The sequence below is a fragment of the Hipposideros armiger genome, unplaced genomic scaffold (genome assembly GCF_001890085.2).
Source record: "Hipposideros armiger isolate ML-2016 unplaced genomic scaffold, ASM189008v1 scaffold_8, whole genome shotgun sequence".
NCBI lineage: Eukaryota > Metazoa > Chordata > Mammalia > Chiroptera > Hipposideridae > Hipposideros > Hipposideros armiger.
In genome coordinates, this window is record NW_017731358.1 from 4,907,328 (window position 1) to 4,920,628 (window position 13,301).

The 13,301-nt window shown below is 43.7% G+C and overlaps 1 protein-coding gene across 22 annotated transcripts in view; it reads right to left on the reverse strand.

The window, feature by feature from the left end:
- KALRN (kalirin RhoGEF kinase) overlaps positions 1–13,301 on the reverse strand; it is a 655,970-nt gene that overhangs the window by 68,812 nt on the left and 573,857 nt on the right. For 16 of the 22 annotated variants that reach the window (XM_019652336.1, XM_019652320.1, XM_019652304.1 and 13 more), the window contains 3 exons: positions 8,283–8,566; positions 6,975–7,079; positions 3,511–3,606 (listed from right to left, as the gene is read on the reverse strand). In XM_019652336.1, coding sequence (XP_019507881.1) covers positions 3,511–3,606; positions 6,975–7,079; positions 8,283–8,566 — 485 coding nt within the window. The remainder of the gene's footprint in view (positions 1–3,510; positions 3,607–6,974; positions 7,080–8,282; positions 8,567–13,301) is intronic. The other 6 variants (XM_019652289.1, XM_019652419.1, XM_019652493.1 and 3 more) reach the window with 3 other exon arrangements.

Consider the following 13,301-nt stretch of genomic DNA (forward strand, 5'->3'; position numbering starts at 1 on the left):
ACTCTGAAGTGTCCATTAATGTCCAGAGGGACTCACCAATGGAAGCTCTCCAGGGGCTTCAGGGGTTTCTTCTACCCAGCAGGTGAGCAGAAAACACCTGCCCTCATTCCCTAACAGCAGCAAAGATCACCACTCCCCAGAGCGGAAGCCTCGGGGAAGTCATGACCACGTGACCATAAAGCACCAAGGGCAGCTTTGTAACTCAGAGACACCAAGGATCTCATTGCTTTCAGGTGGAGCTAGGGAGCCAAAAGAATTCTAAGTGCAGAATTTGGTGCCATCTCTTGAGCAACCAAAACAGAAAGCAAAAAGAAATTCAAGCCCTAGGTTGGAAAGTCCCAGTATACTAGAAGCTCCTGTAAAACTTCCAGACTCTAAATTGGAAAGGGCCTTATTAGTGCATTGTATACTGAACTAAGATAACTTCTACTCACAGGTCTAGTTCCACCCTCTGGAGCAAAAAAAAAGTTGAGATTAACCCTTCTTGCCCAAGGTAGTGCTCAGTTATTAGAAGACAGCTCTCATATGTTTTCTCTCTCCTAACTTCTCCCCGTACTTAACCTTGGTATCTTCAGTTTTCTTTCAAATGACATGGACCCCATGCTACTGGTTACCTCCTCCAGGGAGACTCACATTGAGTTCAAGAATGTTTTGAAGTGCTGAGTTCAGAACCTGATATATGACTCACACACATGTCATGATAGGTGTGGTATGAAGAGCTTTGAGTACAATGAGGCTGCTACTCCCCTTGATCTGTACATTGTACTTTCATTAAGCCAGCCTATGACCACGCTGGTTACTTTGGCAGCTGTCACACTGTTGTACTTACAGTCAAATAAAAACTCCAGAACTTTTACGGGCTCTAGATCTTACCCTCTTCTAAGCTAAAGAGCTGATGAAGAATAGGACTGCAAATCTTGGAGGTGAAAAATGCAATGCAGTATTCTCGAATGTGGATGAGGAAACAACCACCTACTGTTGGCTCCATCGCTACCCCACAGTGGGCACATATGGGAATGGGAAGGAAGAAATTACAGGAAAGGACAAGAATTGAATTTTGGTGAGCAGATGCTAAGAAACCAAACTACCGCTCCCTCATTCCTTTCCGTGATATGAGCTTGGTTTTATGTGTTCGACCAAAGAAATCTTTATAATTCTGGTCCTCAAGAAGTAGTTATTGGTGGAAGCAGTTGTTAAAACTCTTACTATGGTAAATTCACCACAGAACGGTCATTCATCCAAAGACATTTGTTGAGAGCCTGTTACAGGGTCAATCAGCTCCACCACCATCCTACACCCCCTCTCCTCTGATGGGACTTCTCAATATCTGCACTTACATAATTTAACGCCAGACCCATTGATCATACAAACTAGAGGCCTGCAGAGACTCCCAACAGTGCTAAGGTGAGTGGTAGTCGTAGGAAAAAGGTAACCCAAAATATGAAAAAACACAGATTTTTGGAAACAAAAGTGTTTACTTGTGTAAGTGTAAAAGGATCCTATATAAGTATACCAAGCAAGAGGAAAAAATAATGTCCTAAATGACAAATCATTAGCTGGGGAGGTAAGCTGCAAATGAATAGGTTATTTTAAGGTATTTTAACAAATAGCACAGCAGAACCATCTCAGAGCTGTCCCAGGCAGTGTGTGGCTTCACAGTAAGTGCCATGGGACTGCTGAAGAAATCTGGCCCCAGCTGATCAGGGAAGCCCTTGTCAAGAGATGAGATTTGAGCAGGATCTTGAAGGACTATAAGCAAAAATAAGAGGGAGAACATTCCAGAGAAGTGGGGTGGTATGACCAAAAACTTGGAGGGAGGAAAGCCAAATGTGTGTTTAGGGATAGTGAAGAAAACAATTTGGTTGAAGCAGAGGCTACAAAACATTAGAATTTGGGGTAGATATGGACTTTCTGTATGGGCCAGTGATTTCTGAACTTTGATTATATACCGCCATCAGTAAATTTTGGTCATGTACTCCCAAAGCGTGTAACTTATTTATAAATTATATATCTGTGCCACTCTATTATTATTATGTATACATGATAACACATACGAAACCATTTTAAAATGATGAGATAAAGGGATTCTAACATTTTCTTCCTGCACCTCAATAAACTGTCTTGTGTATCTGAGGGCACCCCCGCCTTGGGGACCACTGCTTGTGTAGGTGTCAGGGAGCTCATGAGCTTTCACTGAGGAGGGAAGCAATAAACAGTGCTTCTGGGAGACCCATCAGGCGAGCGAGGCCTGGGAGGGTGACCAGGGAAGAGAAAGATCAAGCAATGGACACGGGAAGAGTCCAGGCATGAGGTCAGGGCCCAGGCTCATGGTAAAAGAGAAACTGAAAAAAAGAAAAAAGGGATGATTTTTTTAAGAAAAAAAAAAATTAAATGGTATTTGGAGAATGAAAAGGCTGTATGAGGAAAGAACACGTGAGGCGTGGTCAGAGAGGCATGCTGTGAGCGTGAGAGCACTCAACTCTCAGTGAGATAGGGAGAAATGGCAGGAAAATGGACAACCTTCAAGAGTTTGACACTAGTTACTGAAAACACCAGCTAATTTTTTTTTTAATTAGGAAGGAAAATTAGAAGGAAAAGAAGAAAGTCATATGTGTTAAATTTCATTGGTACTCTGTGAGCTGGGATATTGGAAAAGGGAGTTACTGTAATTAAAATTATTATCAGGCGGCTTTCCCTAGAGAACACCCATCATTTTCCTCTAATTCCTGCGCCAAATGGAGAAGGGTTTAAATGGGACTGATTAACAGGACTTGCCCAACAGAAGTCTGGCAGACGCAGACATTTAGCCTAATGAGAGTTGCAGGAAAAACCAAATGAGTGACATGAATGAGAGCAAAGAAAAGGAAAAGACTACAAATTGTCATCCTGTAGTGATTCACTCAAATGTAAAAAGGCAGTAGAGGAACAGCTCTATCCAAAAAGGAGCTCTTTCACCGGCATTAGTTCTGAAACTCTGAACCAGCTCAGACTCATAATGAGATACGCACCAGCTCCCTTAATTTCTTGTGGCGAGGTATCCATGTAATTTTGCCCATTCCCTTTCATAGTTAGCAATCAATTTTTGAAAAACTTTGCATGGTAGAAGGCTACCTGAGGCCCCCAAATAAAATTACCCAGTGCTTTCAAAGTTCCAATCCATGTTCTGTGTCTCAGCAGCAAAGGTAGTTTCAGGGTTAACCAGACTATACATTAGTCACTTCCCCAGAGGCCAATGGACCAGGCTCATAGGAAGGCTATTTTGTCTTGGATCCTTTCACTTATCATCAATGTGACAATGCCAAAAGAGCCTGTTAATTGCCCGTGTCCATTCCCAAACAAAGCCAAAAAGGACTTTGAGACACAGCTTTTTAGAAATCACAATTAGCTAGAAACAATCCTATAGGAGGAATGAGGATAGGTACAAAGGAGAACACTGCAGCTACATGCCAGGCCCTGGGAGCCGCATGGAGGTGAGACACAGGCAGAACTGCCTCCAGGGCCCCCACTTACCAGCTTGCTTTTGACCAACTGTTCTATTGCACTGACAAGGTCTGCAGCAGTAGGTACTTCGGCGGAAGCCTGCCGGGCTGCTAGCAAAGAGGAGGACTGCAAGACATTGAGCAGCAAAGGAAAAGCAGATTAGCAAGGAATGAGGAATAGCAATTAGGAAGCAAAACAGCAAGTCCAAAGCTCAAGACCGGCAAGGCAAGCAAGGTTTTTTATTTAGAGGGAAGAGATGACAGAGGGAGATCGGGGGTGTGGGTATGGGACAGACCTGCCTGACCCCTTGTCAAGAATTCTGGCCAGCAGTGAAGCAGGGATGGGACTAGGCTCTCCTTAGGCAGGCCACCAAAGAAGCTGAGGGGCGGGGTCTCTGTGTTCCCTGGGGGGCCAGTAGGTAAGGGCTGTACCACCTGACAGCAGTGGGGGTGGGGGTGGGGGAAGGCAGACAAGACTAGCCACTCACTACAGGGCTGCTCATTGCTGTTCCAGGATATGAAAGGAGTCAAAAACACCTAGTCTGGAGTGTGTCCAAAGAAGAGAAATTGTCCTTGTTTTCCTTCGATGTAGATCTTAGATATGGATCTTCACTACATGTTAAGCAAAAATGCTAGGGGCAGGGCTTTAGCAGGACCTGTGTGTTACGAGCTGGAGTAAGGGAGATGATAATGTTCACGGAGAAAGGGTGTTCCAGCCAAGGGCCTGTCCCTCTTGCCCTGGCACCTGCAATAAGGACTGGGTCATGTGACTGTTAGGTCAATGGTTTGGGGACTCCTGCTCACTGAAGGGCAATGTATTTTTTTTTTTATTATTATTTTTTTATTTCTTCTTTCTCTTAGTTGAGAAGAAATTGGGGAGTCATAATTAAGCCTACATGCATGGGCGAGCTTTAATCCCTGGCACATCACAGCAGATGGCAATACGGTTACCAGGGCCCAGGACGCATGCTCCTTCAGTCTTCAACACCAATGACCAAGGGAGTACAAAGCTGAATGTCCTGGCCATGCTCTGGCTTCAAGTTTGTCCCTATATTAGGGAAAAGAGTTTTAAACAGGAAGCTTCTTATCTAACCTAAGAGCTACTTTAGGTCTTTGCTTCTGAAAAAAGATAATCAAATAAATGTTATTAAGCAAGAGATAACAACACTCTTTTTCCTCTCTTGGGGAACGCAGGAAGGGAGCTTAAGTCTATTTGGAAATCTAAGTTATCAACTTTTTTATCTAGTAATCCTACCCCTGGGAACTTATTTCAAGGACAGAAGGGAAAAGAACAAATGCTATATGTACAAAGTGATCTGTGGCAGTATTATCCGGAGTAGCAAAAATTGGAAACAACTTATGATACCCCAAAACAGGCTGGTCAAGCAAATTATGGCACATTAAATAAAGTAAACACTCCCCAGCTACTACGATTATAGTTGTGAAGCTAAAATGAAAGATTTTATGAAATATGAAATAAAACACACATGCATATGAACAAATATTAGAAGGACACATGGAGAATTAAAGTAATTGCACATTACAATGAGTGGACTTCTAAAAATTCCTTTACACCGCTGTAAAAAGTATTTTCATAAATCCAACTTCATTTGCTAGAACTTCTGAGGATCACCAAATATTCCAGATAACCAAAGGTACAGAAATCAAATAAGCAGGACTGTGGAGGGTTAATGAGTCTAGAAAGAGACTATTGCCACCTGCCCTATTTCTGGCTAAGAAAACGTCTACACAAATGTCTAGGGGTAAGTCTGCATTTTCAGTTAAAAATTGTCCAGAAACAACATAACATCCTTTTCCCCCAAACAAGCTGCGTCTGAGAGAATTAGAGGGTTCGTGACCTTCATTTATTATCTTACACAAGCTGACACCTCTGTGTGGAGGGCTGTGTGGGATGGCAGATAATGTGACATGGGTGTCCTACTCCCCATATATACTATCACTGTTTATGGAACATTTTACAAGGATAGGTCTCTGGGAACACAGCAGGTTGGTTCTCGTTCCCATCTCAAGGTGAAACACAGGCACTTCTGTCTCTGGGAATCCAGGACGGGCACCATGCCATGATTCCTGCTACTTTTTTCCCAGCAGTCAAGAGTCAGGGCTGGCCCTGGAGACCAGGGCCACCAACATCGCCTTAGGAGGGGCCACAATTGTGTCCTTCTCATGGGTGAGTCACGGAGAGGGTAGCAACCACCTCCTAGTCATCATCCTGTTTCTAGAATCTGTCCCTCTGGCACAGAGGAAGCCCTCAATTAATGTCTGTGGGTTAACGATCTGAGTGGAAAGCAGACAGAATTAAAACCAGAACTGGGATATCACCAGAAATGCCGAAGCATCTGCAAATGGTGCTTTTTGAATTGTATCCTAGGTGGTACTGTGCGCTGGGTCCACGGTATCAGAGGAGGCTGCCGCACCGCAGGGCAGAGCACTAGAGAGCACAGGGAGACCCTGGACGGAAGCTAAGCCACCGCCGCCACCACCACCACCACCACCACCACCACCAAATGACACTCTGAAAAGCAAATGCGAATGACAATCAAAACCTGAAACCACCACTTCAACCTCCAGACTTCAAAGGACAGCAACACTAAGAAGAGGCAGGAAAAACACAATGCAGTGAAGGTGAGCGACACAGCACGCAATCACAGCAACCCCAAGGCTTGGGGCAGAACCTGAAAGCACATCCAACCTCAGCCTCTGCTCCAAGACAGCAGGACTGATCATCCTGTGATGAGAGGCCCAGCGGACATCTCACTTCAGACATCCATAAGCCTCTGCCAAGTGAGTCGGAACATTTCGCAAAACAGAGAACTTGAGCAACCTGGTATACTAGGTTTGCCCACCTTTGACAGCAACCTCCCCTTAGCAGCATTTCCATCCTCATGTTGTGTTTGCAGAATTTTAACAGTACTGGGCTTGACTGAAGTTATCATTATTCGGGTTTTAGAGTTGAGTACAGGGAAAACAATCAGCTAAAACATCAGTCATACAGTCAGGCACAACAAAATGATCATGACCTAGAACCACCTCAGATTCCTTTTGGAGACAAACAGTGACTTTGGGGATCTGCTGCTTCCAAAGATGGAGCCCTTACCCTTCGTCAATAGGAATGAGACACCAGGCAGATCCCCACTCTGAGCATTCTGCCTACACGGTGACACTGCCCGCAATGACGTCAGACCTCCAGGGTTAGGGGAGGGGGCCCCTACCAAATACAGACAGAATCTATAGCACCACGTATTCACGTCATATAAGAGATAACAAGGGAGAGAGTATTACTACCTCCACCGGCCCCCCCCCCCCCCNACCAAATACAGACAGAATCTATAGCACCACGTATTCACGTCATATAAGAGATAACAAGGGAGAGAGTATTACTACCTCCACCGGCCCCCCCCCCCGCCACACACACACAAAATGAAGTCACATGCATGACACGCTGTTCTTTCCAGTGAGCCTGTAAAGAAGTCCTACCATCTCGTCCTGTGTGGGGTCATTGTCAAAGATCTTCATAGGTGGGGGGAGGGGGGTGTGTGACTCTTCATCTGGCTCATCTTCACCCCAACCTTTCTTGCTCTTCTAGAACAAAAGAAAAGCATTAGTCACTGTTCCATATCGTTAAAGATACCAATGGACTTACAATTTTCTAAAAAAAACAACGTATAAGATACTTCCTCTCTCAACACCCCCCCGTTTTTCAGCTTCAGTGTCCTCCTCTGTAGAACAGCTATACCTGCTTATCTCAAAGGACAGCGAGGACCAAATGGGGGAACACACACACACACACACACACACACACACACACACACACACACCCAGCTACTTCATTGATTAGCCAGGAAGAGAGAAAGCTGAGAGTGGTCAGAGAGAGCCTAACTTCTTAAGGTTTTGAAGGACTAGTAAGCCACAACCTGAATATCACCAGGCTTTCCTGCCATTTTGAGAGGGAGAAATAGCAGACAGCAAAAAATTACAAAGAGAGTCTGGTTACACATCAGGAAGTATTTCTTAGCCACATCAGTGACTAGAGTAGGTTGGGCTTGCCAGAAAAAACAGCTATCTCATTCCCCCAACCAAAACATTTTGATCACAGACTCTCAGCTTTGGAAGGGACTTCAGAGGTTATCCAGTCTGACCTCTTGGCTAACACAGGGATCCCTCTGATATGTGAGGTCGGTCATACAGTCTCCTAAACCCTTCCGGCATGGGTGTTCACTTATTTTCACGAAGGCTTATTTCATCACTGGTTGACCCCCCACTGAAGTCTCTCTTTGAGCTGCAACCATCCCTGCTGTAACTTTCACCTGTTAACCATCATTTTCCCTTCCAGAGCAACCCTGACTTGTCTACTCCCTTTTATATGTGGTATTGCTGAAGACATTCATGAACAGCTATAGTCTCCCAGAGCAGTGTTCTGTTTTCCAAGGGAAATAAGTCTTCATTCTTTTATTCTTACTCTGAACAGACCTAGTAGGTTTTGACATAGTCCTTGGCAGAGACAGGGGACTAAGTGACCAACTGCCTCCCCGTGGAGCCAAAGCCAGCAAATTGGTGTCTGTCCACTGGATATCCCAGGTGCTAGTCAGTCTCTGAATTGGTCACACATCAAACTGGCTTGAGATTGCAAAGAACTCAGGTCACTTGAGCTCAAAAAGAAGACACACTGCTGGGGACTAGAGACTGCCTAGTTTATCACACTATGGAAAATACCTCACAGGGTTCCAGGAAGGATGTCTGTCAGAAGCCCTTCCTAATGGAAGGCTCCTGGTTGCACATACGTACCTCATCAGCGCTGTCTCCCTGAGGGGTAGTCTCATCCCCAGGCTTGGGAGATCCCAGGTCAAAGCTCTTCCGACCATCCCGTACTTTCTTCTGCTTCTTGATGTTTCCATCTGCTTTCCCACTGTTAAGCCGGCGCACAGGACTCGTCAGCCACTTCTTAAGGGTGTTGGTGGAGCGCTTGGGACCGGGGGAGCTGTGGATGGAGTTCAGGGAGGGCTGAGCCTGCAGGTTGGCTACTGACTCGGACTTGCCGCCATTTTCATTTGAAGAATGAGAGTATCCGTCTGAGGAGAAAGAACGTCCAGACATAGCCATGTCAGAGGCAGTTAAGAAACCTGCCAGCCTGGGAGTAAGACAGCTCTGTCCTCAGGAAGCTAGAACACAAGGCTGAATGTCAAGGCCAGCTGCAGACCCCAGTCAAGGAAACCCTCTCTAGAACAGCAGGAAGAACCGACATACTCAGCTTTTAATATGTAAGGCACGGCTCCATGTGCTGTGGATACAGGAGTGGACAGAAGGTGAAGACTCCTGTCTTCATGGAAAAAAAATCAAGATCCTAAGCAAGAATTACCAACCAATAACAACGTCACAGAGCACCTATTAGTGTATTCTAAAGATATATATAAGTCATAGAATTTAGTTTTCATAGGCCCTTTATCTAGCTACACACACACACACACACACACACACACACACACGAGAGAGAGAGAGAGAGAGAGAGAGAGAGAGAGAGAAGAACGAAAGACAGAGCACACAAAGTCAAGATAAATTCACAAAGCAGAATGAGATTAATTGCCAAAGGGCTGGTATGGACTCTAGATGATAAAGAAGCAGAGTTCAGAGGAGGGTCAGATCAATGTTGGCGGGATTGGTCTGCAAAGGTCTAATGGAAGAGAGAGTCTGACTAGAAGAGGAGGGAGAGCGAATTCCAAAAGGGGCAGACAGTGGGAACAAAAGCATAGAGGCAGGAAAATTGAAAAGTTAACACAGCCCATAAGTAGAATCTCTGAATGAAATAAAGATTAACAGAGAAGGAGAAATTGTGTAGATATTAGTGAGGGCATTTCATAATAAAACTAGAGGAGTGTGAACTTTATTGTGAGACTTTCTTGGGATGATATGATAAAAAAGGGTTTGCTTGCTAATTAATCTGGGAACTGTATACAGCACAGCCCTGGGAAGGAGGAATTAGAAGGCCACACAGGGCTGTGTACAGGGAGTGCAAAGGAATGAGTGTGAGGCGTTTCAAAACAAGAAGTGATACCGTTAGTGTCTGGATGACAATCAAAGGCGAGTTGTCTCTCTGTAGGCTGCTTCTTCTCGTTACCAAGATGGTCCTGGGAGAACACCTGACCACCCCATCCCCCCAGTGCCTGTGTGCATTTTGATATCTAAACCAAGCTCATGACTAGGTATTTAAACAGACAATGGCAGTGGTCTTTTGCACCTACTCATCTCTAAGACTGAATCACCTTTTCCTTAATGACTTCATCCTAGACCTAGACTAGAGGTCTAATCTAGCCTTGGAGGCCCTCTGGCCTAGACAAAGAAGAAACAAAATCCTGAAATCTGAATAAATGCTTTTGCCAATAGAGAACTGTCTCCAGCTCCTACAACTGGCTGATCTCCACAGCACCAAGCCTGGCCCTGCAGGGACTTTCTTAGATGTTGCTAGAATTCTGTGCATATTTTAGAGAATAACAGCTGAATATTTGCATCTAGAAGCACAAAAATTGAGCTCCCTGGTATGAAGGATAACTTACAGGGTTGCTCTGCTGAGGGACTGTTTGGGGATCGATTGACTTGGTTGGCGTCCCTTTAAGGACAGAGTTGTAATCTTATCTCAGAGAATTCCTTGCTGGCTGTGGTCTTGAGTATGTTGACATTATTTCTGAAGTGTTTGGTATGGGTCATACTCCTGTTCTCTGAGGCCTGGATGATAAACATCTCCCCAGCACTGGCAGTGGACCCAGGGCCTTTCTGTCACCTTTCTGCTGATAAGCTGCATAAGCTTTTCATTCGCCAGGCCCCTGGGATACACATGGCTCTGTTAAATCCAAGCCTTCAAAATTCAGATTTATCAGCACATATTGTGTCAGCAGAACTAGAGGCCCAGCCACATTAACTGTGCCTTGTGCTACTCAGCAAGACAGATGGCTGTCCGAGTTTTCTGTTCATGGAATATCATTCCTGGCAAATCATTCCTGGCTTTGAGATTCACTGGTGCAAAATTTAACTGACCATTCTTTTTCCCCCCATTGTCATCTGTTCTGCTTTGGTGCATTTTGTACAAATTAATTGCAAGAGTACAAATTACAAAGTACAAATGAAAAAATCAAGAGTATTCTCAATTTTGTTGTCTCTGTAAACAATGAGGGCCATTCAACCACAGTCCACATAAAAGAGAATTCAAGAGTTGGAAGCAACCTGTGATTCATCATCCAGTTAGAACTGAGACAGGACCATTTCTAAAACACCTGTTTCCTTGGTTTTTTTTTTTTTTTTTTTTTTAGTTTTGAGATATAATTGACATATAACATTATATTTTCTTCTTGTGATGAGAACTTTTACTAAATCACTTTGAATGCATGGTTATAAAAGAATGCAGTATCTTTTAGTTTAGAATATTTGTACTTAGTTTATTACTACTTCAAAGAATGATTGACATGTTATGCTCCTCCCATCTTTGGAAGATGGCTGCAATTAGCTGTTTTAGAATTTAATCTAGTACCTTTCCAGGCACAACAGTTGAGTGACTGATTTGTAACAACTACAACGACAATAATACTGTTATCTCATCAAATCTTTCCAAGCTGAGGTAGGTGATATTTTATTCTCATCTTAGGAAATAGAAAATCAGAATATTTCAGGAAATGAAGGCTAACAGTAAGTGGCAGAGAGGCAAAATTTAAGCCCAGATCTGACTCCACTGTACATATATCTAATCTTATTCCTACCTCTGTATTCACTCCATATTTTTCTACTTTTACTATGAATATTTTTAAAATACAGAAAAATAGAGAAAAAGATTTAATATCCATGTACCCACCACTTAGATATGATAAATGTAGATATTTTTGCCATATTCGCTTCAGCTTTTTTAAAAAGAAATAAAAGATTATAGATACAGCTGAAGGCTCTTTTTTTCTCATTTGGAATCCTGCTTCGCACTTTCCTTTCCCAGACTTAAATTCTTTTCTGAAGTTGATGGGCATCGTTCCCATCCATGTTGTTAGCCATTTGCTATGTATGCAAATATATTATTATTTTGTTTTATATTTTATATAATTATAATGTAAGTATCATTTTGCAACTTGTTCATTTATTTAAAATTATTTCAGATTTATCCATGTTCATATATGTAGATCTAATTCATTCATTTTGATTGTTGAATAACATTCTTTCTTAGGACATATAATGATATTTGTAATACATTTTCCTAACAATAGACATTTAGGCTGTTACACACACCCGTATATAGTAATTTTAAGCAATCCTATACAGGTCTTTTTGCATATGTGCGGGAATGCCTCTTGGGCAGTGCTTCCCAAACTACCTGTGGTAAAGGGCCCATTTTTCTTATTTTTAGTCTGTTTTGAACCAATACTTGTATAAAATTCAAAGTTATACCCTTGGGTGTCATAGAAATGTTAAATTGTCATTATAACAGCTTCTAAATGCTTACTTTCATTTTCTTCCTTATCCCACTGTAGACTGAAAGCAAACAGCCTACAAACCTTCACCATTTGCAGAGCACATATTGAGTGGCACCACTCTCAACTCTATGGCATCTAAACCATACACTCAAGGTGGAGTTGCTGGATTTAGGGAACACACAACATCAACTTAACTAGGTATTGTCACATGCTCTCTGATTTACTCCCACCAACCATATGCAAAAGTTCTCATCTTCCCGTGTTCTCCTTGATGCTTAATTATGTACATTAGCACATAATTTTCTTCTGGAAAAATTAAATGTGTTCTCCCTAACCAAAAACTTCAAGAAAGCAAACTGAAGTGAATATAGAATGCTTCAATAAGAAATGAAAAGGTGGGCCGGCCGAGTGGTGCGTTGGCTAAGAGCTGGCTTGGAACACCAGAGGGCCAGGGTTCGGATACCACATATGAGGGCCAGTGACACTGCCCTCTACAGCTAAGATGCTGAACAACAGCTCAACCTGGAGCTGGGCTGCCCTGAGTCGCTGGCGATGGCATAGGCTGCAGCCCCTGCTGCAGTGGGTTGCCATGGGCTACCGTATGTAGCCAGCAGCCAGCGTGAGCGGCCACCAGCCACCATGAGCAGCCGTCCAGAAGCCGGCGACTGATCTGCCTCGCCCGGGAAGAGTGCAATGATGGTGCCAATTTGGGCCAGTGACGCAACGTCCTCCACAACTAGACTGAAGAACAAAAGGGAAGCAACTTGTCTGTTCCCCTTCCCCCAATTCCCCAGCACTGTTCCCTCCCCCAATTCCCCAATAAAAATCTTAAAAAAAAAAAGAAATGAAAAGATAAGGGGCGGCTGGGTGGCTCAGTTGGTTAGAACATGCTCTGAGCAACAGGGTTGCTGGTTCGATACCCACATGGGCCAGTGAGCTGTGCCCTCCACAACTAGATTGAAGACGACTTGAGCTGAGCTGCCCATGGGCGTCTGGATGGCTCAGTTGGTTAGAGCGCGTGCTCTTAACAACAAGGTTGCCGGTCTGATTCCCTAATGGGATGGTGGGCTGTGCCCCCCGCAACTAGATTGAAGGACAACAACTTGACTTGGAGCTGATGGGTCCTGGAAAAAACACATTGCTCCCCAATAAAGTTTAAAAAAAAAAAAAGAAAGAAATGAAAAGGTAAAAACCAGTACCTGTAGATCAATAGGAAATGCATCCTATAGTTGGAATCTCAGCCACAAGTGGAAAAAGAGAAAACTTGGCAGTGTAATCCATGAAGGTTCAACTTCATAAACTGAGTGGCATAAGCTTACGTGCTTGCTCATGGGAATATAATGATACTAATGAAATCAAGGAC